The sequence below is a fragment of the Micropterus salmoides genome, unplaced genomic scaffold (assembly GCF_014851395.1).
Source record: "Micropterus salmoides isolate LMB-PRFRI ecotype aquatic unplaced genomic scaffold, ASM1485139v1 Ms_hic_scaffold_2, whole genome shotgun sequence".
In the NCBI taxonomy this organism is placed as follows: domain Eukaryota; kingdom Metazoa; phylum Chordata; class Actinopteri; order Centrarchiformes; family Centrarchidae; genus Micropterus; species Micropterus salmoides.
The window spans coordinates 5,732,508-5,760,007 of record NW_024041150.1 but is presented as its reverse complement, the minus strand read 5'-3'; the positions used below and the strand labels follow the sequence as shown (position 1 = coordinate 5,760,007).

At 40.4% G+C, this 27,500-nt stretch overlaps 1 protein-coding gene and 3 non-coding genes across 7 annotated transcripts in view; 2 read left to right on the top strand and 2 right to left on the bottom strand.

The window, feature by feature from the left end:
- Window positions 1-22,145, top strand: part of LOC119913196 (LIM domain-binding protein 3-like) — a 65,780-nt gene extending 43,635 nt beyond the window's left edge. For 2 of the 4 annotated variants that reach the window (XM_038732549.1, XM_038732548.1), the window contains exons 7-13: window positions 7,196-7,309; window positions 11,810-12,069; window positions 12,161-12,536; window positions 13,636-13,816; window positions 18,329-18,449; window positions 18,540-18,655; window positions 20,020-22,145. In XM_038732549.1, the coding sequence (XP_038588477.1) occupies window positions 7,196-7,309; window positions 11,810-12,069; window positions 12,161-12,536; window positions 13,636-13,816; window positions 18,329-18,449; window positions 18,540-18,655; window positions 20,020-20,109 (1,258 nt within the window). In that variant the 3' untranslated portion in view covers window positions 20,110-22,145. Of the gene's footprint in view, window positions 1-7,195; window positions 7,310-8,708; window positions 8,760-11,809; window positions 12,070-12,160; window positions 12,537-13,635; window positions 13,817-18,328; window positions 18,450-18,539; window positions 18,656-20,019 lie in introns of all 4 variants that reach the window. The other 2 variants (XM_038732550.1, XM_038732551.1) reach the window with 2 other exon arrangements.
- On the bottom strand, window positions 9,203-9,275 carry trnat-cgu. The gene has a single exon. It is a non-coding gene; the product is annotated as a tRNA-Thr (tRNA).
- trnae-cuc lies at window positions 16,802-16,873 on the top strand. The gene has a single exon. It is a non-coding gene; the product is annotated as a tRNA-Glu (tRNA).
- Window positions 17,297-17,378, bottom strand: trnas-cga. The gene has a single exon. It is a non-coding gene; the product is annotated as a tRNA-Ser (tRNA).
- Window positions 22,146-27,500: the final 5,355 nt, after the last annotated feature.

Here is a 27,500-nt window from a genome sequence, read left to right as displayed (position 1 = left end):
AAATGCTAGATTATTATGTTTGGGGAAAGATGCCCCCCCGGTCGCTGTGCCCCTTTATGGTTGATCGTTTGTAAGTTAGATGTTATTTAGACACTGAATAAACCCTTCAGCCAACCAGCAGCTACATTATCAGAAAGTCTGGGGTAAATTCTGAGGTTATAAGCTCACATTTCTAGCTAGCTGGCATGCACATATTTTACCTCAGACTTTCTGTTAATGAAGTTCCAGCATCCTCACTATTTAAAAGTCTGACAAATAAATGATAGGAATGCTAAGAACATATATAATAAGGCAAGAAAAGTTTATTTCTACAACATAGGTCTATAATCCTCTTGCTTTTAACCAGCTACTTGTAGTTTATTTTATCTGTAATTGGGAGTAAATTAAAGTGATTTCACACCATGTGGAAAAAATATTTTTACCTAAAAGCTACATTTGATTAAATAGAAATTAATTTGTCAACTGTAGGTATTTATTTTATTTTAGCATGGCCTTCTTAAAGATACAAAAACAATCAATAAAAAGTTCTTTAATTTGTCATAAAACAGACATTAAGCTTTGGGGGGGGCGTCCTACACCACTCTACCTTATTATATATAATGTTAATGAAGGTAGACAGAGCAGCTGGTCATCATTGTTAATTTTAGTTATGAAAATGTCAGTTTTGGTGACGTAAATGTTGTTTTTATGCTTATATTTTTATTTACAGTTAATATTCCCTGAAAAAGACAGGTCAGAAATAAGCCCAGAGCTCTGTGCCAGGTATCTGTAGTAAGGTTATTCTTTTTTATTTCACTTCAGTGTGCACTCCTTAGAAACCTGTATTTGCAGTCCGTCTTCCCCGTCAGACGTTGCTATTGTTGGGTTTTGTGGTGGTAAAATACTGCGTGTTCTTCTTCGTACATTAACAATCAGTTGCATTGCAGATGTTCTGCTGTGTGTGCATGTAAAATCGCTCGTTTTCCCGCCCGGAGAGGAAAACTGATATTGCTCCAAACATCTCCACCCATTCTCCATTCAGCCGCTCTGTTTTCATACGCTGATAAACCCGCTTTCATTAAAACGTGTTCCAGCTCCTCCCATCGTCTCAGCATCAGAATACAAAACAAACTGGTGTTCCTGCTCCTAAACTGAATGTTCTGAGCCCTTCTCTCCTTCTCTTGGTGGTTTATATCTGTTCATTCAGTGTCTAACAAACAAACATCTGATGTTCTCACCTTTGTCTCTCCGTCATTAAATCATTTCACTTCCTGTCGTCTACAGTAACAGCCTAACGTTGTAGAGCTTCCTGTCTCCATCTTCATCTTTATTTTCACTTCATGCAAAATCAAATCAACACCAGCTCAGCGTTTCCTTCTTTTTTATCAGATCAATTCAGCTTTTTGCTCGTGTGCTTCTTGGAAATGATAAAAACACTTCAGTGCTCCAGGCAGCAAAACGTCAACCAAAAACTAAACTAAACTAGAAGTGCGCTCCCTGAAGCTTCAGCCTCAGTGTCTTGGTGTTGACCGGGTTTGGTTTCGGGGGTGGGGTGGGGGGTTTGGCGCTCCTCTGTCTGTGGTTGCAGTAGTCTCCCGGTTAAAGATCGTCTCGTAGACAGCGCCTCTCCGGTCTATCAGGCGGTCCAGAGTGCAGAGAAGGACCCGGACCTGGGCGAATGGGGCCGCCGCAGCGCCAGCATGCAGTCCAAGACCTTCCGGGTCCTGGCCCACATGACCGGAACCGAGACCTGTAAGTTTCCTGTCCTGATGTAGCGCTGTTTCATGTTGTTTGAGTTTAAACAAATGAAAGCTGGTATTAAAATAATAGCAACTAAAGGAGCAGTTGAACATTTTTCTAAAAACACGAAGGGTTCTGTTTGAGTTGTGTTTATCTGCTTCGTGTGAAAGTGTTTCAAACTGAGCGTGCTCACTGACGTCTCCCCTCTGGTGTTTTCTGTCTGTTTCAGTGCCAGGGGGGGAGGAGGAGGAGGAGGAGGAGGTGCTGAGGAGGAGCAGGTAGGCAGCAGAGCTCCGTTAAACATCTGCTGACCCCCCTCCTCACCTGTACACTCTGCCCCGCCCCTCACCTGCTCTCACTGTAACGCCCCAAAGCCCGTCTCTGAGCCTCTGTAAGCTAACGTGACCCTGAGCTAACAGATTCTCCTCTAACAGCTGCATTCAGTTCAACTTAAAGACGTCCGATCGGCTTGCGTCACATTTGGATGAAAACAGTCCATGTGATCTGCGACATTAAAACGCTGCTCACATTTTACCTCACCGGGAACAACAATCCACTAATGTTATAATTCAGACTTCCCAAGAATTTGTACTACTTTTTTATTTCTATAGTGATAATTTCACTAATAATACACAAGTAGGAGTTTACATGCTTGATTTCTCCTTGTATTTCTACACTGTGGTGTTGCTGCCACAGGGCTTTTTGACAGCATTTGTTAAAAAATGTTTAGAAAAATAGCAACTAGAAATGTTAACTAACAAACGCTTTGAGAAAGGTTACTGACAACATGCAGTTTAAATAACGAAGACACAAATGTGCATTGTCCAAAAAAACTTAAGCTTTAAAAAACAAGCGTTTCCCTTCATATAATATATATATATAATATAAAACCATAAAATGGAGCAGAAAATGTCTCAAGAATGCAGGAAATTAATGCTCTAAGTCTTCTGGAGAGACTTGTGTGTATCTGAGTACGTCTTCCTCCTCCTCTTAAGTATAAGGCGGCCACGACCTCTCTTCTGATTGGGTGGCACGGCACTTTAACCATGGTAACAGACGGTAGCCTCAGAGGAAGCAGCAGACATTCAGGTGTGGAGTTCAAATCTTACGATCCAGCTCAGCCACATCCCGACATGTCATTCATTCATAATACGTCCCACCACAAGGGGGAGCAGCAGGACTACTAATAAACAGGTGTGCTTCTTATATAATAATAAAAACATTAAGCTCAAATAAGAAACCTGCATAAAGTAATAACTGATGTTTCCACACACATCTGGATGTCAAATTAGTTTCTTAATATTGACTTTATTTGTAAAAAACAAACAAACAAACAAAAAAACATGTTACAACAGGACCAAAGTTTGCAGATTATTAAAAAATTATGATGCATTTATATAGATAAAATAAAACATTTTGATGCTAATACCTTTTTCACTTTTACTTAAGTAAGATTCTGAATGCAGGACTTTTACTTTAACAATAATTTCTACACTGTATTTGCTTCTTTATAGTAATAAAAAACACATTTGTGTATATCTGGGTGTCTGTATTTTAACGCAGTGTAATGTTACTGTTATGTTCGGGTCTATGTAACAGGCACATGTCTTGTCTGCTGCCTTTCTTTACCAGGGTCTTTTCCCCTGGTTAAATAAAGGTTAAATAATAAAAAACAAATACATGTAAAGAAGGATCAAGTTAACAACTTCACATTATTCTGCAGCAGTGGGAGAAAATGAAACACATTCTTACAGTAAAAACCTTGGAACAGCCTGTTAATTTACCCTCAGGAGCTTTATTTGCATCATATTATATATATCACATTCAATTGTTAATTTTAGTTCTGAATATTTAACTTTGGCACCATTTAAGGATTTTCACTGGACTTGAACTACTTATATTTACAGAAGAACTAAAAACATGGAGCCGTTCTAACACTTCTGACTGTAACACAAGACATTTTAATAAATCCCCCCATAAATACCAGAAAACATTTGCTTCAAACAGAAACAAAGACCTGATTCTCACTTCTGTAAATGTTTATGGGAGAGTTCATTGTCTTCTCCTTCGTGTCGTTCTTCGTGCTCATCACCTTTTCTCTCGAGGTCGAGGAGAAGCGATTAGAAAAGGAAAAAGCTAAATGTTTTTAGTCTCGAGTGATGGAAGGTTCTGATGTCCTGCCTGTTTGGTAGCGTTGGTATTGATTAAAGCTGGTATTGATTGGTTAAAGAGCTCTTTGGCCTGATTGTGACAGCGACCGGGGGAACAATAACGAGGACAGAACCCCCCACACACACACATTTCCATTAATAAAACATTTTAATTCCTGGAACACAAACATGACAAGAAACCTTCATCAGAGACATCACAGAATCCTGACGGAGCGTTTCTTATTCAGTAAATGTTCTGTAAACTACAATCAAATCCACACTGCAACTTTACTTAAGTACAAAACTGAGATACTTTACTCGGTTGTTTTCTTTTAATGCTACTGTCTACTTCTACTGCACTACCTCTCAGTACTTCTACTGCACTACCTCTCAGTACTTCTACTGCACTACCTCTCAGTACTTCTACTGCACTACCTCTCAGTACTTCTCTCAGTACTTCTACTGCACTACCTCTCAGTACTTCTACTGCACTACCTCTCAGTACTTCTACTGCACTACCTCTCAGTACTTCTACTGCACTACCTCTCAGTACTTCTACTGCACTGCATTTATAGACAGCTTCAGTTACTTCAAGATTTTTACACACAAAACACATGAAGAGCTTATAAAATAGGATGTTTTGTTATAGATGAAACTCCAGCAGATCATATAAGTAAATCTCATTGACGAAAAATAAACTGTTGATGGTGTAAAAACATTTACTGATTATTCTCACATACTTTTCACTGTAGGACTTGTACCAGAGAGAGTATTTTTACAGTGTGGTATTAGTACTTTTACTGTACCAGAGTAAACTAAACAGTATATTCTGGTGTGCTGCAGGATTAATAGTGCAGAGCTGTGAGTTTTCTAACAAATGAAGTCGATCCTGACGGTCGGAGTGCAGAAAGTACTACGTAGCGGCTGAGTAAAGATGATTTAGGGAAGGATTCAGTGGACCTAGGATTCAGTTTTTAGGATATTTTAACAAACTCCTCAGATCTTTATTATTAGTTTGTTTGTTTGTTTTTAGCTGCTCTCGTTGTGGAAGCGTTTCTGAAACCCTGAAACACAAGCCGCGCTATCTGAGCCTCAGACGCTGAGCATCACAGTGTGGAGGTCTGCTTAGTCTCCGAGAGGACGGACAACCCTTTTAACCCTCCGCCCCTCCTCCACCCCGCTGATGGATGGAGCTTTCTCTGCCCTGCGCACTTATTTAATCATCCCTCCATTACGCCCGCCTGTTTGGACTGAAATACAACCAGATAAAGCAAACCCTGTCGGTCTGGATGCTCTTTGCAATGACTCAACACGAATCAATAGGAGCAGAGGTCGAGCTTTTATCCGCCAATAAAGAGGCTGTGGTTTTGTTTCTTTTTGTCTCTAAGTCATGTTGAAGGAAGCTGCTCAGATGTGACTCACAGGGTTCAGCTGAAACATAAAGATAAAACACAAAATGATCCACCCCTCAATCTGCGTCCAAACCATACGTGCCATTACACTGGGGACGCTGGGGACGCTGAGGACGCTGCTGATGTTAAACTTAAGTTAAAAAAACCAAGCAGCTGATTACTGCATTATATTTTTATATTTAGGATTTTTCACCTGCCAGCTGAATCTCTTGTTTCTCTTTATATAAATTAAGACATTTCCACCATGAATTGGAGCAGAAAATGTCTCCAGAAAGCAGGAAATTCAGAGTTTATGCTCCTAATTTCTGATCCCTCTTCCCGCTCACATTTTTCAGCAATTACTATTTCTACAAAATAGTAATAAAAATCTTCTTGTCTTGTTCTCGTGCATTGTGACATCTCATGACCGTATCATCACACTCTTAATCGGAGCGCTTACGTCCCTATTTGGAGCATTAAACGTTTCATTTTCTGCAGTCTGGAGACGTTCCTGCTCCAATTTATGGTGAAAAATAAAGAGAAACAAGAGATTCAGCTGGCAGGTGAAAATTCATAAATATAAAAATATAAAAGAATATAATGTGGTAATCAGCTGCTTAGTTGCTTTTCTGCACATTTGTTTGTTCCATATTTAAAACGAGTCCCCACCACATTTCATCACTAAGTCATGCCCGTGGTCCAAACGCACATCTTAGGGTTTCCTCCACTTCACTTCAATCAGTCAAACTTTATTTGTACAGGTTAGTGCAACTCGCAGAGCATTACAGATAGTAAATATGAAGAGCAGGAGGATTGGAGAGCAACGCACTCGAGAAATTAAAATGAACAAAACATAACAACGAAATACATTTAAAATTGTTTTTTTTAATTTACTCATCTACATACAGTTTTTTTCTTTACATTCCTTGGCATGAAAATAGTGAAATTTAATGCCTCCCTTTTAAATGTTAAACAACAAAATCTGTAAATGGAAAAACAAAAGAGCGGCTGCAGGTTGAGCCGGTGATCATGTTTCTGCAGCAGGTGGCTAAAGCTTGGTTTAAACTGTGTGCAAACTGGATGTTTTTGTCCGTTTTTGATTCCTAATTTTACATTCTTAGGTATGAAGGAGCTCTGTGGTTCATCACCAGTTGTAGTCATTTTATAAACGCTGCAGAAATCTCCATCTTATCGACTCATTGTGAGTCTCATTTTCTCAAAACATCTAAATCTGCTAAAGTATTCCAACCCGCTTCAGAAAGGTGTCAGGAATAAAGTTAGGGTTAGAGATCCTGGACAGAAAGAGTCAGCAGTTACTAACGTTTAACTGAAACCACAATCTTTCACTAACCTTAACTAGAAGTGTTTCTGTTGTGTGGACCACGTGCAGGACTCGGGATGTGAACCCCGCCCTCTGGTGCTCAGGAACGCCTTCCTCTGATACACATATTCATCTCAGTGTAACTGGGCTTTGATGCTTTAAGAATTCCTGCTAAGAAAACAAGAATATTTGACAAACTGAGGTTCAGAGATTTAAAACAGGAGCAAGATGAATTACATGCAGGGCTCAGTAAAAGATGACATGTGCAGGATCTGGGTTGTTTTAAGGTTGGAAGAAAAATAAAACTTCACATTTGATCAACATCCTCTCATCAACTTGAGCAATATCGAGCCGTTTGATTTGCGCATGAGACCAATAACAAGCTTGATGATCTTTTCTTAACTAATCTGATCTGTGTACAAACAAGATTTATACTGGATATATGTGTGTGCGTGCAGCCTGGGAAGGACTGCATGTGTGAATATATAACTGTATAAACTGGATGATATGTTACGATATATATACTAAATTAATAATATAAAATATTATGCTTCCAGCCCAGAATGCCTCTGTCTCTATCTCACTGTTGCTCCTAACCACTTCCTGTGCTATAGCCCTACTGAGCATGCTCCAGCCTGTGCCGGCTCCGCCCCCGCTGCCCCGCCTGCTAGCGCCGCTTCGCGGCCTCTGGACCCCGCAGTTGCTTCATCTAGCCCCGCCCCTTACAGGTAACCAATCAGCTGTGGACTTTTTGTTCTGTTCCAACCCGTTCTCATCCCAGGGCGGCACATTTGGACGCTTTGTGCAACTTTTTAAGTCGTGGTCAAGTTAACAGACTTTCAAAATAAGACTAGCAGTTAAACTACTTGTTTAGGTTTGGGTTAAAATAACAACTTGCGTGAGTAAAATTACGTAAGTTAAGTAACGTAACTAGCAGATTTTGTTTTAACACAGGAAACAAACACCGTCTGCTGGTTGAAAGTCCGGTTTTTGTTCCACACTATCCACCTCCTTACTCAGACTTTACTGTTATTTATAAAAGACCTACTTTTAGAGTTTAACCATGACGTGAAAGGCTGTCACGTGCAAGGACGTGACAAGGTGAAGGTATCTGACGCTCTGGGAATGAGAACGTGCTGGCTGTTCATTTGAGCTGGAGCCTCATTTAAAGTAATTTTAAAAACACACATACATGTTTCTGAGGATTTGAAGTGACTGGGTGTGTTTGCTAGCTCAGCAGCAGGTATTGGCCCTCGTGGCTCTCCGTAGATTTGACTGACTGTTGTGTGTGTTTGGATCAGAGGTTTCTGCTGCAGGAGGAGTTTGTGGTCAGACGTGTTGAGTTCACGTGCTGCTGGCAGAGTCCGTCATCTGAGACTCACAGGATGTTTGTTGACTCTTTGTAGGCGCTGATGGTGCACTGAGTGAGATTATTGTTATATTTTAGGGCTTTGTGGCCGTTGTATCTGATGTACGATGAGCCGCCTCCACTTTTAGTAAACACAGTGCAACATGGTCGTGTTGTGTTTTCGTCACCTGATGAATCCAGTGTTTTCTCTCTGTAACAAAAACATGAGAAGCATCACCAGCAGCAGATGTAAAGGCCAATTTATACTTCTGCATTGAGCCTACGCTGTAGCCCTGGAAATTTAACTATACATCGCACCAACTCAGACCACAACAACTGTGATTGATTGATTGGCTTGGAAGCGTCGCATTTCATCCTACGCATCTCTGGCTCGTCCTTCTTCTGGCTCCACCGGTTCAAAGGTCGTACATGCCGTCTCCTCCGACGCCTTCTCTCGCGTCTGCGTTTTAGTAATTTCACTAAAAGTAACTGCTGTTCAACATCGATCAGCTCCAACATGATCCGCTCGCTGTTTGAAGCAGCCTACATCAATGAAGAAGAAGAAACTCAACACAGAGGAACATAGAAACCCCCACGCCAACTAGTGTTTTGGCGGATAACCGCAGGGCGACGCAGACACCAACTCACAAGTATAAATGTTCACGTCAGCACGTAGCCTACGGCGTCTGCTACGACTTGACGCAGAAGTATAAACTGGCCTTAACTCAGGATGCGGATCGTCATGGTGACCTCGGCTGTTGTTGTCTCTACACCTGCAGCTTGAAGCGACAGTCTGGTTACAGCCTCCAGCACAAAGCTGCAGTCTCCAGGTACCGACACCCGCAGGGTGTCATCACGCTGCCGCCATTTAGTCCGCTTCACGCTGCCTCCTTTTTCTACGCTACATAACACGCCATCTGCCATTAAACAGAGGCTTCTTCTTGTAAAACTCCTCGCAGCACCATGGTTGGATTTAAGGCCTCAGTATGCTTCAAATGAACCTGTGTGTTTGAGGTGTCATACATCCTTTTTTTAATTTATGTAAGTTAAGTTCATAAAGGTTCCTCATCGCACCTTTCATATAGAGCAGGTCTAGAGCGTACTCTTGGTGTTATTTTTTACAGAGACCCAAAAGGTAACGCCATGAGCAATCACTTGGTGACACAGGGAAGGGAAACCTCCCTTTTAGAAGGTAGAAACCTTAAACAGAACCATGGAAACTTTGTTATGTTCATCTTGATTTTGCTGACCTCCAGTGTTTAAGCTTAACACAAGGCACTGCTGGGAGTTGAACCCAGGAGCTCCTGTTTACGAGACAGGCACTTTGACCACTAAGCTACAGCGCCTCTGTATCTATCTAATTAAGTACGGTACAAATTTGAGATAGTTTTACTTAAGTATTACCATTTTATGTTACAGGATGTAAAGTGGTTAAACACACGCAGCAGTAAAATGCAACATACACATTAATGCAGAAGGAATATTCAGATATAATAAAGAAACACTGACAGGAACGTTTTACTGCACTGTGACTACTTTCATATTGTAAGTGCATTTAGCTGATAATAGTTACATACTTTTACTTAAGTAAGGCTTAAATACAATTATTTACAGAAGAAAGAAGTAAAGGATCTAAATAATTCTTCCGCCACACCACACGTTCAGACCGTCTCTCCTGGAAGACGTTCGTTGTATCGCACTCAGTTGATTGCATGAAAAATAATAGAGGAAGTTGTGTGAAGAATGAGAAGTGACGAAAAATTGTCCGACCTGATTCCGCAGTCAAAAACAAGGTTAGACGATCCAACAAGTACTTTGTTTGAAGCATACTGAGGTCTTTATGTGACAGTGGGTGACCTGATGGAAATTGAACCAGTAACCCTGGCAGTGTTGGTGCAATGCTCACTTCAGTACCATGTAACTGTTGAGTGAAAAGACATAATAACTTCATCCATTCACGGGCTGAATCTCCTCCAACTGGCTATGAAGGAGTCCAGCTGTACACGTCATCTGTCATGATACTGACACTCATTTCTTACTGGCTGGTTATCAGGCTGGTTTGCACTGGTCTGCTTTCTGTATTAAAACCTTCACTAACGTTTAAGTATCCTGGGTATGTACTTATAACAAGGTAAGAGACACACACTCTGTTGACATCTAGGTTACATTTTAATGCCAATATATTTCAGCAATACGACATGAAGTACTAATGCAACTTGGTCTTTGTATTGAGTTAAAAGTTAAATGGAGCACATGGAAACTTTGTGGTCATTTTGTCTCTCTTTGAGGTTGTTTTGTGTCTTTTTGTAGTCATTCTGTGTCTCTCTGTGTTCGCTTTGTGTCTCTTTGTAGTCATTCTGTGTCTCTTTGTGGTCGTTCTGTGTCTTTTTGTAGTCATTATGTGTCTCTTTGTGGTCGTTTTGTGTCTTTTTGTAGTCATGATGTGTCTCTTTGTGGTCGTTTTGTGTCTTTTTGTAGTCATTATGTGTCTCTTTGTGGTCGTTTTGTGTCTTTTTGTAGTCATTCTGTGTCTCATTGTGGTTGTTTTGTGTCTTTGTGCTCATTTTGTGTCTTCATGGTCGTTCTATGTCTCTTTGTGGTTGTTTTGTGTTTCTTTGTAGTCGCTCTGTGTCTTTATGGTCATTCTGTGTCTCTTTGTAGTCATTCTGTGACTCTTTATGGTCATTTTGTCTCTTTGTAGTCATTCTGTGTCTCTTTGTGGTTGTTTGGTGTCTCTTTGTGGTTGTTTGGTGTCTCTTTGCAGTCATTTGTTGTCTCTTTGTAGTCATTCTGTGTCTGTGGTTGTTTTGTGTCTCTTTTATAGTCATTTTGTGTCTCTTTGTAGTCATTATGTGTCTGTGGTTGTTTTGTGTCTCTTTTATATTCTTTTCGTGTCTCTTTGTGGTTGTTATGTTTCTTTGTGGTCATTTTCTGCCTTTATGATCGTTTTGTGTCTCTTTGTTGTCATTCTGTGTCTCTTTGTGGTTGTTTGGTGTCTCTTTGCAGTCATTCTGTGTCTGTGGTTGTTTTGTGTCTCTTTTATATTCTTTTCGTGACTCTTTGTGGTTGTTTTGTTTTTTTGTGGTCATTTTCTGCCTTTATGGTCGTTTTGTGTCTCTTTGCAGTCATTTGGTGTCTGTTTCTAGTTATTCTGTGTCTCTTTGTAGTCATTCAGTGTTACTTTGTGGTCGTTTTGTGTCTCTTTGCAGTCATTTGTTGTCTCTTTGTAGTCATTATGTGTCTGTGGTTGTTTTGTGTCTCTTTTATAGTCATTTCGTGTCTCTTTGTGGTTGTTATGTTTCTTTGTGGTCATTTTCTGCCTTTATGGTCGTTTTGTCTCTTTGTAGTCATTCTGTGTCTCTTTGTGGTTGTTTGGTGTCTCTTTGCAGTCATTTGTTGTCTCTTTGTAGTCATTCTGTGTCTGTGGTTGTTTGTGTCTCTTTATAGTCATTTCGTGTCTTTGTAGTCATTCTGTGTCTGTGGTTGTTTTGTGTCTCTTTTATATTCTTTTCGTGTCTCTTTGTAGTCATTATGTGTCTGTGGTTGTTTTGTGTCTCTTTTATATTCTGTCCGTGTCTCTTTGTGGTTGTTTTGTTTTTTTGTGGTCATTTTCTGCCTTTATGGTCGTTTTGTCTCTTTGTAGTCATTCTCTCTTTGTGGTCGTTTGATTTATATTCCAAGTCAGATAGAGGCTCCATACTCAGTAATTGCAAAAACCAAGTTCCATAAAATTTTCACATATAAAACAACAGCCAAAGTAGATTTCCAGTCAGGTTGACAGCAGCGCAGAGAAAGGCTGTGAGTGGTACAGGTGTACAGGTGTACAGGTGTACAGGCTTGGAAGAAGTGATGAATCAGTGTTTTTTTTATCCCTCTCCAGCCCGTACGCTCAGCCTCCTGCCATGTATCAGGCACCACAAGCCCCACCTCCACAGCAGTACCAGCCAATACCGCAGCAGTACCAGCCAATACCGCAGCAGTACCAGCCAATACCGCAGCAGTACCAGCCAATCCCACAGCAGTACCAGCAGCCCCCTTCGCAACAGGTCCCGCCCACTCAGCAGAGCTCCATTCAGATCCCTCTTGGCTCCGCCCCTCCCAAGGTGGTCAGCACAGCCTGCATCTACCCCTCCCAGCCAGGTGAGAACACCTGCACACTGATTCACAGAATACAAGCACATTCAGATTGACTGTTGTAAAAGATCCAGATCCATGTTTTCCTCTCCTCCAGCCTCAGCTCCTGCTCCAGTCCCATCTCAGCCCCGCCCTCCAGCCGCTGCCCCGGCCCCAGCCCCGGCTCCAGCTGGTCCTGCCTCCTCTAACAGACCCCCCTGGGTGTCCGACACCAACTTCGCAGATAAGTTTGACCCCAGTAAGACCACCACCACCACCACCGTGAAGATTCAGCCGCTGCCCCAGGCCGCCCCTCCTCCACCGGCATACATCCCCAACCCCTCCTCATCCGCACCTGCAGCTCCCAGCCCTGCCCCCGTTACATCAAGCCCCGCCCCCTTCCCGTCTGTGGCGAGGGGCGTGGCACAAAGGGCGGAGAGATTTGCCGCCAGCAGCCGTACGCCTCTGTGTGGGTCCTGCAACAGCATCATCAGGTAATTCACACCTGCTTTTTTCTGTGTATGATAATTTCGACTTTATTCTTGACATTTCCGCTTATTTCGACTTTTAATAGGGAATAAAGAATAAATAAATAAATGGATTGTGTCATAACAAAATATTTACATGAGATTATCTGCTGAATTTAAGGACTTTCTAAGAGAAGTTCAGGGTCGCTTTTAAGATATTTGGCCAATTAAAAAAAAAAAAAATTATTTAATCCCCCAATTATATCACAATCCATTCATTTATTAATTATTAACTCCAATTGACCCTTTGCTAAGCCACGCCCCCCTTAGTTACTGTTGCTAAGTCTGACAAACTGTCGGACCTGTTGAACTTTTAGCACTGCGCTGCCACTGTCTGTTACTGCACTCCCTGGAGAAATATTGTCTCATTTTTGGAAAAAGCGATCCCAGAAAGAAGCAGACAGTTTTGCAGTTGCATTGTGCATTTGAAGGTTTTATTCAGGCTCAAACTGACGTGAAAAAAATAAAAGACAGAAGCTTTTCGGTTTTGGAAAGAGAATAAATCTGACTTCTCCTTTCAGCCTCTCTGGGTAGCGACTGTAACAATTACAAGACGCCCCAGGAACAGCGTTTGACCATATCTTAGATAAATACAGCCAGAAAAAGATAGAAAACGACTCTTTTTGCATCAGAGTCAATGGAGCGCCGCCATGAAAGTGTCAGACCTCAGTTAAAACGAGACCTGTACTGCTCTGTGATTGGCCAGCCAGTATATTCGGGGCGTGGCTTAGCGAAGGGTCAGTTGGTAGGTGAAACCCTGAATTTGCATAATTCAAATATTAAAGTCCTTTTATTAATCACGATTTTTTGACCTTTAATTATTATAGGCTTAAAAGGTGAAAATCCCTATTACAGTGAAAATGTGTCATATTTTTATGAACTGTATGTAATATAAATGCAAACCTGCTGAATAGAAGTGATCTTTATCACCATGGTGCAGAACAGCATCACAAGCATGAGCATTTATTGAGGAAGACAAGACGACTGCAGGTGGAATCAAATTTGACCTGTTAAAAATCATGTCACCTGAAGCAGACTGAAGATGAACACCTGTTGCTGTTTTCAGGGGCCCCTTCCTGGTGGCCCTCGGTCGGTCCTGGCACCCCGAGGAGTTTAACTGCCACTACTGCCACATGTCTCTGGCTGACGTCAGCTTCGTGGAGGAGCAGAACAACGTCTACTGTGAGAACTGCTACGAGGAGTTCTTCGCTCCGACCTGCGCCCGCTGCAACACCAAGATCATGGGGGTGAGATACCTGTCCACCAGAGTGTCTGTCCACCTGTCTGTCCACCTGTCCACCAGAGTGTCTGTCTACCTGTCTGTCCACCAGAGTGTCTGTCCACCTGTCTGTCCACCTGTCCACCAGAGTGTCTGTCTACCTGTCTGTCCACCAGAGTGTCTGTCCACCAGAGTGTCTGTCCACCTGTCTGTCCACCTGTCCACCAGAGTGTCTGTCTACCTGTGTGTCTACCAGAGTGTCTGTCTACCTGTCTGTCCACCAGAGTGTCTGTCCACCAGAGTGTGTGTCTACCTGTCTGTCCACCAGAGTGTCTGTCTATCTGTCTGTCCACCAGAGTGTGTGTCTACCTGTCTGTCCAACAGAGTGTCTGTCTACCAGAGTGTGTGTCGACCAGAGTGTGTGTCTACCTGTCTGTCCACCAGAGTGTCTGTCTACCTGTCTGTCCACCAGAGTGTCTGTCCACCAGAGTGTGTGTCTACCTGTCTGTCCACCAGAGTGTGTGTCTACCTGTCTGTCCAGCAGAGTGTCTGTCCACCAGAGTGTGTGTCTACCTGTCTGTCCACCAGAGTGTCTGTCTATCTGTCTGTCCACCAGAATGTGTGTCCAGCAGAGTGTCTGTCCACCAGAGTGTGTGTCCAGCAGAGTGTCTGTCCACCAGAGTGTCTGTCCACCAGAGTGTGTGTCTACCTGTCTGTCCACCAGAGTGTCTGTCTATCTGTCTGTCCACCAGAATGTGTGTCCAGCAGAGTGTCTGTCCACCAGAGTGTGTGTCCAGCAGAGTGTCTGTCCACCAGAGTGTGTGTCTACCTGTCTGTCCACCAGAATGTGTGTCCACCAGAATGTGTGTCCACCAGAGTGTCTGTCCACCTGTCTACGTGTCCACCTTTGGAAAGTCACAGTAGCTGAATCTTTATTTATTTCTCATACAGTTTAGGTCAATTTTAAGCATTTTTACTCTTTAAATGCTAAAAACCTCAAAAATGTTTTTGTTTGTCTCCATTTTTGTTGAAAATGAAGGTCCTTTTTTACCAGATGTGTTATTTTGTACATTTTATGGAGTTTTTATTATTTTTATTTACCAAAACTCTCTAAGAAAAGGTAAGACATACCACCAAGGAAGTGGCGCTTGTTATTCACGCAAGGTATCATGGGACTTGGAAGAAGGTGAACAGAATAAGCGGATACTCAGTTCCTTTCTAAATGTAAGGTTATAGATTCCAATAGTAGTGTAACTATTATAATTACTTTAGTAAGTAATGAAACTTATGACATTTAATTACTTTTTAGTACTTTTCTACATTTCTAATGAATGTTTTGAACTGTTAATCAAAGACACCTTGAGAGGCAGTTTAACTGAGGACCAATCAGAAGAGTTAAAACAGCATCAAACTTTAGGAAACGGCAAAGAAAGACACCGAAAGACAAAATGAATATTATTCAACACACAGCCGAGCTTTTTACAGAAAATATTCAGACAAAAATGTTTTAGTCCATGACTTAAATGTAACGTCAACGTTTCGACGATCTTTCAGCAGACAGAGAGACTTTGACTAAAATTAGACAACAATTAAAACAGAGGTCCACTGATCAAACCTTGACTAAAACAAAGCAAAACTAAAAGATCAAAATGTGATTTTCAGTAAGTGACTAAGACTGAAACCTAATTTTAAATCCTTGTCATATTTACCACTGGCAACCCTCTGTGTGTTCCAGTAACTGAAACAGATCACAGCTACATTCATGGTACTAATAACATAATCAAGGATACTTACAGGAAAACACTCAGGGAGGGGTCGGAAGAGAAGCGTAGGCAGGAAGATGTTTGGTCATATACGGTGACGTTGGAAACTAAAGGGACTTCTCCAGAGTGAAAAGCAGAAGTGAGAAAGAGCGTGAGAAAGAGAAACCTCCCTTCACCAGAGCTTCACCATCACAGCTCAGTGCTCTACGCCACCAGCTGTGTTCGCTCACATCTCAGCTGGCTCATTCATTATTTATTTGGGTTTTCTGCAGTCCACCATCACTGGGTTCCCCTCAGAGTCCAAGAACGCTCTGAACGTTCACAACAAACCGGCTGAACGTTTACGAGGCCTGAAGCCTCAGCTGTTGCAGGATGTTGCTCAGCTTCCCTTTACAGCGAAGGATGAGGCAGAAAATAAACCACAGATGATTAATAGGCTTCCTCTGAAAACACTTCGCTGAAGTCGCTGAACATCTCTTGACATGTGTCTGCTAAATTATTACGTTCGTTCACACGAGATGCACACAAAAGAAGCAGGGAAGCGAGTCCTGCGTGCATGTGTGTTCAGATCTAACGGGAGATGGATCCAGTTCTTACGAGGTAGATTTAATGGTCATATTACAACAGGCTTGTAAAAGTAATTTTTTTTCTCCCGCTCCTTATTTTGCCTGCTTCATCCTCTCAGAGAGATTTCACAGGGAGGTCAGAGGTCACAGGCTAGGGTTGGGTGTCAAGAACCGGTTCAGAGTTGGAACTGTCTTTGGGGAAGAAGAAAAAATTAGACTTCTACTGTTACTTATCACGGGGGCAAAGTACCTGTACTTATGGTACCGATGGCCGGTACAGTCCCTCAAAATTGGAGTCCCGGTACCTGAAAACTGAACTTAAAGAGTTAATAAATAGTAGATCAGAATCAGAATCTGATCCCCGAGGGGAATCAGATAAAATATAAAGGGGAATGGATATGTACAATATTTATACTATTAAAGACAGCTAGATGTACTTAAAGCAGCAAGGCTGTTTGTCATTTAACGTCACCTGTATTTATTATGAGGTTCCTGAACTCACTGCAGGAAGCTCGGTCACATGGCGGGTTCGCCAGTGAGTCCAGTGACCCTGACTATACTTTTGATCATTTTTTGGCAGCGACGACATAATTTGACATGAAGCCAGATGAAACTGGCTGTCGCACAGAAGACGAACTGTGTTTATTAGAGACAAAAAAACTTTTTTTGGATTCACCAAAAGGGTCCCTGATGGTCTAGTGGCTAGGATTTGGCGCTCTCACCGCCGTGGCCCGGGTTTGATTCCCGGTCAGGGAAACCTGAGCTGTTCTGACTGTAGACTCAGAGAGCTTTGGACGGGCTGATAATTGTTATATTTACAGTTGTGTAGTCCGTCCACATATGGTACCCTGATGCTCTTTGGTTTCCATTCACTGTGAGGGAATGTGGTTTTAGCACTGTGATGCTCTTGTGACTCTCCAAGAGTTTGACGCTACGATTCAGTACCTCACTCTAATCACCCCAGTCAACATGCAAAGCAGTAGGAAATGTGAAACAAGTCCATGTTTTTATGTGAATTAGACAGTTTGAATCACGTTCACCAATCGAGGTCCCAAACAGAGCCAGACATGAAGCCCATTCACTGCTTGGGAGGAGGTTAAGCTCAGTTTGGTTCCTCCAAGGACTTCAAGTAAGAAGTCAGCACTTGTGACATTAACCAGAATGAAGATTTCAGATTTGCGTAGTTGGCAGGATTCGAACCTGCGCGGGGAAACCCCAATGGATTTCGAGTCCATCGCCTTAACCGCTCGGCCACAACTACCTCATGTGACCCTCATGTGGTACCTGACTCAAATCTGCCCCCTGACGAGATGAAAAGGTGAGGATGGTGTATCTGGCACTTTAGCTGCTAAATGCTCCATTAGTTTTTCAGTGACACTAAACCAAAACAAGTGACCTGAAACTCAGATTCAGAGCCTCCGTGTAGTAGGATTTCTATTTCATGCCACTTTCTCCTTCTGCTCCATCTCAGAGGGAGATGTTGTCCTTTTTACTTCACTACATTTATCTGACAGCTTCAGTTACTTTACAAAGTCAGATTTTTTACACACGAAACACATGAAGAGTTTGACTTACAGAAAATTAATTGGAAACTATTTTGATCATTTCAGTCATTTTCCATGTGAAAACGCTTCATGGTTCACAAATATAAAGATTTGCTGCTTTTCATTTTAATTGTTTTAATAGCTGTGATGTTTGTTGAGCTTTGGACTGTTGGTTGGACAAAACAAAACATTATGAACGTGTCACTTTGGGCTCTGGGTAACTGTGACGGCATTTCTCGCTATTTTCATTCAGTGGATTGATGGAGGAAATAATCAGCAGGTTGATCCAGAATGAAAAGAATCATCAGCTGCAGTCTGATACTGAACAGCTCAACAACTACAGCAGTAACATCCTGCTTTACGTTAATGCATGAGGAATAACAATCTGAGGAGAGGAGATGAAAGAGTACAAGAGGCACATTATACTGCAATGAGTATCCAACAGGATATAAAGGAGAAAAAACATCTACAGCAGTAAAATACAACAGACACATCAATGCAGCAGAAATATCTGATATAAAAAGAAACTCTGACAAGAACATTTTACTGCAACATGAGCACTTTTACTTGCATACTTTTACTTGAAGTGAGGTTTTAAATGCAGGACTTGTAGTGGAGTATTTTCACAGTGCTGTATTGTTGTATATATATATATGGTGTGTTGCAGGAAGTGATGCATGCGCTGCGGCAGACATGGCACACCACCTGCTTCGTGTGCGCCGCCTGCGGCAAACCCTTTGGAAACAGCCTCTTCCACATGGAGGACGGAGAGCCGTACTGCGAGAAAGGTATGACGGTGTTCACGCTGTCGCCGAGGTCGAAGGTGTGAGAAGGAGCTCAAAGACGTATTTCAGATTGTCTCTCTCTCTCTGTGTCAGATTACATTTCACTCTTCAGCACCAAGTGTCACGGCTGCGACTTCCCAGTGGAAGCTGGCGATAAGTTCATCGAGGCTCTGGGTCACACCTGGCACGACACCTGCTTCGTCTGTGCGGTAAGAAACCATGCAAACAGTAAAACAGTCACGTCATGGAGGCGTCTGTCCAGGCAGATTTGGTTTTGTTTGTCCAGGAGTTTTCTGCCTCCTCTTCAACACAGTGGAGGTGAATGGAGTCGAGTTTGTGGCTTTAGAAATTATATTTAAATATTTCAAGAGCAACATCTTGTTCCAGAAACAGCAGCCGTGTTTCCATCTGATTGTCTAGTGAATTGTTATCTAACTTAGGAAACATCGCAAAAAAAGAAAAGGTGATTTAGGTGCGTTACGCCAGCTGGTCTGGAGCGAATTAACCAGGATATGCAAGGAGCAAGTTGCGAGTTGACGTTACGCATGGCTGTAATAAACACGAAGTAGAGGTTGCAAACTGGAAACAAAACCAGTCGCGTGGACCTGAGATGGAGAGAGGTCTGCAGGAAAGTGTTTCAACTGGGCAAGGTGTCATTCTTCTTTCATGTCCGCTAGTATTGGCCGTGGCGCCTGGTCCAGTTGTTTGGCCCCGGTGGATCGTGTTCCGCTGCTCTTTAATCCAAAAACCCGTCTTCATCTTCCAATGACTGGATTTACGTCAGAGGTAACGCATGTTTCGGCAATAAAGCTGGACAAAACAGATAAAAAACAAAAGTGTAGCGAAGTTTGAAGGAGCTGCTGCTTCTACAAACGATGCCATTTGCCAGAAAAAAACCACCTCAAGCGAGATTTTTTGTTTCATATTTTGACGTTTCCATCAACTTTTTCTAATGCGAAACTTTAAAATGCTCATAAAAAACATTGATGGCAACAAGACTAGTGTGGAAAAACCACATACAGCACTGAAGACAGTTTGTATTCAGAATTACTTTTTACTACTGTTACTAGTGATACTGGAATTTCTATCTTCGATACAATACCTTGAAAATATTGATATCCTATACCATTTTTTATACCACAGGGAAATGAAGTAAAGTTAATAGTACTTTATGTTAAGCAGAACTGTATCAGTTGATTTACTTCTGACCTTAGTCACAGTATTTTCAGCTGAAACCCTGCTTTCTGAAACCTCTGAGGGGGATTAGCTTAGTTTTGAGAAGGACAAATGTCTGTTGGGCAAACAAAAGGACAACTGGCTTATCAACAACAGTTGACTGGGCCTTCTTGTTTAAAACTGTTGTTGAAAGGGAAGACGTCTCCTACCTCTTAAAGGTTCTTTAGGGATACAACAAAGTACCTTTACCTTTTAAATAAAAATAAAAAATAAACTATTTTCCTGGACAGATTCCTCTAAATGAAGGTAGTGGGTTCTTTTCTTATTTGGGTGAGCAAACTCTCCTCGCTGACTTCACCTCTAGCCATTATAACCACCGTATTTGTTGCAACCGCAGGTTTGCCATGTGAACCTAGAGGGCCAGCCTTTCTACTCAAAGAAAGACAAACCTCTGTGCAAGAAGCACGCTCACGCCATCAACGTGTAGACTCGCCATCTGGAGGAGGAGGGGGATGGGGGCGGGGCCAACCAGCTGCAGTTCTGCCGCTCCTGTCGTCACCGGGGGAAACACTGCCGGGCGATGACGCCGAACGCAAGCCGAAGACAACAACTTTTACAGACGTGTGTAAACGCTCTTTATGCAAAATACACTTTGGTTTGATTTTGTGCATTAATATTAAAGGTTAAAATGACGGTGCCTGATGATTCTGCTTCATAACAGGAACATGTGCAAAAACCAAGTCAAGATGTTTTCTGTTGTCCATCCAGCCCACTTTCATTTGTACTGTAGTGTTTAGTTTTTATTGTGTTTTACCAGAAACTACTTGTGTGTTTGATGTGAAACGGAGGACTTTGTACGGAGTCTGGAGTGTGCCAAGTGAAATAACTGTAGACTTTTTTTAGTGTTAAATTCTAACAAACTAATAAATTGATAAATGTGAGAAAAAAAATATGAAACTAAACCGATAATGCAATAAAATATGCATCTTTAATAATAATTTCAACGTAATTTGGTGCGTGAAATTAGGTTGAAATTTGTCAAATGAATAAAAAAAAATATATATATATATATTTCCCCGTGACCCTGTATGCAGGATAAGCGGTTGATGGATGGGTGGATGGATGGATGGATAATTCTCTTTGAATGCTTAGCTTTAAATGAATTTAAAGTTTTTAATTTATTTTGCAATTTGTATTTTAATATTGAATTATTATTTACAAAGTAAGGAAATACATTTTTTGGATACTACATAGATTTATAATCTATCTTTATTTTCCTTTGAGTTTTAGAATGTATTAAATAAAATGTTTTAATCACTTTTCTACTTTTTTAAAAATGTTAATTTACAAAATTATTATAATTAAACACAGAAAATACTATATGTATTCCACTGGCACACTCGAGACGTGTGAACTGCACAGCTGTCTCCCGAATATTGTTCTCATCAGACTGTATCTTGGACTTGTCTCTGTAATGTGCCTATTTTGATTTGTTTAGGTATTTTCAATGCTACCTTAGTTATTTTTTCACTTTACTAAACTAAAAAAAATATGTTTTATTAATGTTGGTTAAGCACTACAATGTAACATATTTGACGTGTAGAATTCACAGACAATAGGTTTTTTTAAAGGTTAATTTCGTGCAGCAGATGGGACAGTAAAGCATCACTTTTACATTTAAAAAGACAAAAAAACGGTCTGGAGCCGGTCTGTGCTCTGTGTAACAGTGAACTGCCTTATCTGAACTATGTCTGACATGTGTTAGAAGTGTGTTTGGCAGTAAATGTAACATACGTGTGTTTGGAAACATGACCAGTGACTCTTTCCACTGGCCTCATTCCAGCAGGTGAACCATGTTTAGTCAAATATGAAAAACAAGTCAAGGTGCACAATGATACTGTGTAAGTACACGGTCAGACTAGAACATGATACAGCAGAATTCATTCACGCAGCATCATTAAATAGGTGGTTCTGTAAGCTTGGGGATACAGAGACTGGGGGAGGGGCCAAATGGGGGCCAAGGCCCCCGGAGTTCCCCTTACCAGAGTCAGAAGGTGAAAGGTAGTTGGCTAATTGGTAGTATCATGGATTGATTACACGGCTGCAGGCCCACACAAAATGATTACAAAGAGATGCAATACACAGTAATGCAAAATGACTACAAAGATTAAAAAAATAACTACAGTGATACAAAACGACTATAGAGAGATACAAATCCACTACATAGATACAAAGTGTCTACAGAGAGATACAAAACAACTAAAGAGATACAAAATGTCTAAAGAGAGATACAAAACAACTAAAGAGATACGAAACAACTAAGAGATACAAAGCGACTACAGAGATACAAAACGACTACGAGAGATACAAACAACTACAGAGATACAAAGCGACTACCGAGAGACACAAAACGACTACCGAGAGATACAAAGCGACTACCGAGAGACACAAAACGACTACCGAGAGATACAAAGCGACTACCGAGAGACACAAAACGACTACCGAGAGATACAAAACGACTACGAGAGACACAAACGACTACGAGAGATACAAAACGACTACCAAGAGATTCAAAACAGCGACTACTGAGAGTTACAAAACAGCGACTACAGATATACAAATCAACTACTGACATACAACTGGCTACAGAGAGAAACAACTAAAGAGATACAAAATGTCTAAAGAGAGATACAAAACAACTAAAGAGATACGAAACAACTAAAGAGATACAAAATGTCTAAAGAGAGATACAAAACAACTAAAGAGATACGAAACAACTAAAGAGATACAAAATGTCTAAAGAGAGATACAAAACAACTAAAGAGATACGAAACGACTAAAGAGATACAAAATGTCTACAGAGATATGCAAAACGACTACAGAGAGATACAAAACGACTACAGAGATACAAAATGTCTACAGAGATACAAAACAACCACAGATACACAAAATGTCTACAGAGAGATACAAAATGACTATAGAGAGATACAAAACGACTACAGGGATGTAAAACAACTACTGAGAGGTACTAAATGACTAAAGAGATACAAAAAAACAACAGATACAAAGCGACTACCGAGAGACACAAAACGACTACCGAGAGATACAAAACGACTACCAAGAGATTCAAAACAGCGACTACAGATATACAAAACAACTACTGACATACAACTGGCTACAGAGAGATACAAAAAACTAAAGAGATACAAAATGACAACAGAGATACAACACGACTAAAGACATACAAAACAACTACAGAGAAATACAAAACGCCTACAGAGAGATACAAAATTACTACAGAGAGATACAAAACAACTAAAGAGATAAAACACGACTAAAGACATACAAAACAACTACAGAGAGATACAAAACGACTACAGAGAGACACAAAACGACTACTGAGAGATACAAAACGACTAACGAGAGATACAAAACAACTACTGACATACAAAATGGCTACAGAGAGATACGAAAAAACTAAAGAGATACAAAACAACTACAGAGAGATACAAAACAACTACAGAGATACAAGACAACAACAGAGAGATACAAAACCGAGAGACACAAAATGACTACTGAGAGACACAAAACGACTACTGAGAGATAAAAAACAGCAACTACTGAGAGATACAAAACGACTAACGAGAGATACAAAACAACTACTGACATACAAAATGGCTACAGAGAGATACGAAAAAACTAAAGAGATACAAAACAACTACAGAGAGATACGAAAAAACTAAAGAGATACAAAACAACTACAGAGAGATACAAAACAACTACAGAGAGACACAAAACGACTACTGAGAGATACAAAACGACTACTGAGAGACACAAAACGACTACTGAGAGATACAAAACGACTACTGAGAGACACAAAACGACTACTGAGAGATAAAAAAACAACAACTACTGAGAGATACAAAACGACTACTGAGAGATAAAAAAACAACAACTACTGAGAGATACAAAACTGCGACTACAGAGATACAAAATGGCTACAGAGAGATACAAAAAAACTAAAGAGATACAAAACAACTACAGAGAGATACAAAACAATACAGAGAGACACAAAATGACTACTGAGAGATACAAACGACTACCGAGAGATACAAAAAACTAAAGAGATACAAAACCTCTACAGAGAGATACAAAATGACTACAGTTATACAAAACAACTACAGAGATACAAAATGTCTAAAGACAGATACAAAACAACTAAAGAGATACAAAACGTCTACAGAGATATACAAAATGACTACAGAGAGATACAAAACAACTAAAGAGATACAAAACGTCTACAGAGATACAAAATGACTACAGAGAGATACAAAACAACTAAAGAGATACAAAATGTCTACAGAGATATACAAAATGACTACAATTATATAAAACAACTAAAGAGATACAAAACGTCTACAGAGAGATACAAAATGACTACAGAGAGATACAAAACAACTAAAGAGATACAAAACGTCTACAGAGAGATACAAAATGTCTAAAGTCAGATACAAAACGTTTATAGAGAGATACAAAATGACTACAGAGAGATACAAAAAAACTACCACATTTTAGCATTTGTGTTTGATTCAAAAAGACGTGCTGTGTAAATCATGAGCAGTCTGGACGTATCTCCTGCTGTCACACAGTAATTCAGCGTATTTAGAGTTTTTTTCCAGGTGAACCTGCTCAGGTGAGGCTGCTGCAGAGTGCTGATGGTTTCTAAAGATGTAATATGGCGTGTAGCTACTAATCCTTTGATTTCACAGTACAGTAAGTGTTACTATGCAAAAGATAACCTTGAATTTAATATTTATTGACTATTTTGACTGTGTGATATTTATTTTAAAGCTAATATATCATCACTGCTGCGTTCAGTGCTCGTCAGATTATTACTTTAGTTTGTTTTGAGGATGTTTGGAATCACAAGATGTATTTTGAGTGTTGAAGTTGTAGGTTTTTTGTAATTACTCTGTTAATGTTTGTTGCTGTCCTGAACTGTAAGGGCTTGACTGTTTATTACAGTGATATTTTTCACTACAAGGCCACTTCATAGCTCCGTTCACACTGCAGGCCTTTAGTTTGTTTTAATGACTATTGCAGAATACTACGAAGTCCCTGGAGCCCCAAAGATGATGTTTTTTCTTTTCTTTTGTCTTGTACAAGCAAGATCAAATACAAATATCATCTTTTGGGACTTGGGGGCTCTATAAGGTACAACTTACATCCCTTAAAGATACAAGGCAACAGAAAAAATGTCCCTTTTTGGGGCCAATTAGTGCCACATAAATAAATGAGGCATCGTTTATCCGTTACTTTTATGAAAAATGTAATTATTTTAGGCTGAGACACAAAATGTACTTTTGTTTAAATGTAATTGATTTGTTGTCCACTTGTTTTCAACAGAAACAAGTAGTGAATACAACAATAATATATAATCATCTTTTAAGTTGAATTGAACGATAAACTTCATAGAAAAGTTCTGTGTTTGGTCTCCACCAGCTCCTGAGGGAAATATCTGGCTCTTTAGCTGCTAAATGCTCCACTATGTTCAATGGTAGCACAGGGAGAAGTCGGGTGGCGTGGCCTATTATAAATAGGCAGAAAGTCTGCATGATGGGTCATGTGAGACCAAGTAAATGTTGAGTTGTTTTGAGTTTTAACTTAAACAGCTTTACTGACTTCCGTCACGTCACTTACGTAATGTACTTATTTTTTTCCACACCACGACATTTTCCTAAACCTAACCAAGTAGTCTTGGTGCCTAAGCCTAACCAAACATTAACCACGTAGATTAAATGACTTACGTAATGTAGTTAAAGTTTCAGTGTGTAAGTTTTAGTGGCATCTAGTGGTGAGATTTGCAAATTGCAACCAACGACTCAGTCACAGTCATCTGTCATCAATAACACAGTGTAGCTACAGAGATTTATAAAGAAGACATCACGGCTGAACAACGTTAACCTCCAACCCTCCACTCAGACTTTACTGAGAAGAAGTGAATCCTCCTTCTGAGAGCTGAACTTTGTGTGGAAATAAATGATCGTATTTACAGAAAGAAATTTAAGTTACTTGTTTCTGATTCAATTCAATACAGGCAGGGTGTTTTAAGCAGCACCTAGTGGCCGTTAGAAGAACTGCAGCTCAACAAACTGCAACATAACGATCAATATCAGACCCTTTCTTTGTTCGCTGCAGGGACTTTGAACGATGCCCCGTTAAAGATTAAACAAATAAATGAAAACATCAGACTTGTAAACACATTCTGTGATCTGAAAGCTGATGTTTCACAGTGTGAGCAGAGCCTCAGATACCCTGAATAAATGCTTTGGTGTTTTCAGATGAACTTAAACGACTTTGAGACAAGTGTCTGTGGGGAAACTGTTAACGTTTCAGGCGTCTCCCTGCAGCTTATCGTGCCTTCGTGCCACTCTGTGATCTGTCTGTCTGACTGGCACACACACACACTGGGGATGATGTGTGTGCTGGTGTACAGTTTTTACTTTGGATATTTTATACAGTTTGTGTGTTTTTTCAGAGAGTGAATGTGCATGCAGAAACACAGTTTGTCACGGCATGAAAAAGAGAACATTAATACGAGCGACTGAACTGGTTTTGGTGTCAATGAGCTGGAAGTGAAACATTACTGAAGTGCGGCAGCAAGGACGGAAAGAAGCTGAACCAGATTAAGACTCTCCTGGTCGTTAGAGGCTCAGCTTCACTACAGTTGTTGAACAGGTTTTAAATATTTGAAGAATATTTGTGTTGCAAGTTGAATAAAGTGAGCATTTCAAACACGTTAAAACATTTGCTGTAAAAGGTTTCTTGTCTTTTAAAGATGCTGCTGTGTCCTGCTTTGGTTTCAAACTTGATCTATTAAACAGATATTTTACCTAAAGGAATCTCTGATCTAAGAGGATTTAGGGTCAGCATGTGACAAACAAATACGTATTTCGGGATGTTTATAATGTGATTTAAGCCAGAAATCTGAGCTAAAAGGAGGAGTTTGCAGGAAAACATGTCTTAATACTGAATTAAAAGGTCTACAACACAGTATTTGGGAGGGGAATCTTACATTTTGAGAATAAACTCGAAATATTTAGAGAAACAAGTCATTACAAGCAAAATGGTTATATTATTTCTTGAACAAAGTCAAACTTAACAGGCAAGTTTGTATAAGGCACAGACAGGTTTTACCTGCCATAAACTACTATTGAAAGTTGTAACTGTGCAGTATATTATCTATCTATCAGATAGATAGATGGATAGATAGATAGATGGATAGATGCACAGTCAGTCAGAAATGCACATGTAATCCAGTCTAGCCAAACTAATCACATCATACCAAACTTTATTTCTTAACTCTCAGATTGTTCCCCATCACATCAGCTCTAATACTAAAGGTTTATTATTTTACATTTTACATCTGTCACTCTTAGCTGTATATATAGCGAGTTTCCAAGGCTTCATTTCCTTCCACTGCTGCAGAATAACTTGAAGTTGCTGAAAATTGTAGATCTCTGAAATTTACATTGTTTCTCGGCTTTGCTGTCCTAAACTTTGTCTTTACTCTCTCTGGTTATTCTGCAGCAGTGAACACATAACAGCCTGTTAGTGCACCCTCAGAAGCTTTATTTGTACTATTTATATATTTACATTATAATATTAATGAAGGCAAACAGAGCAGCTGGTCATGGGTTGATCCTACCGTGAAATAATGAACAAAACTCCTTCATTTAATTGTTCATTTTAGATCTGAAAATGTCTGTTTTGGTGACGTAAACGTTGTTTTTAACTTTTGAACCATTTAAAGTTTCACTGGACTTGAACTACTTAAGATTTACACAAAAACTAAAATCATGTGGTGTTCTAAAACCT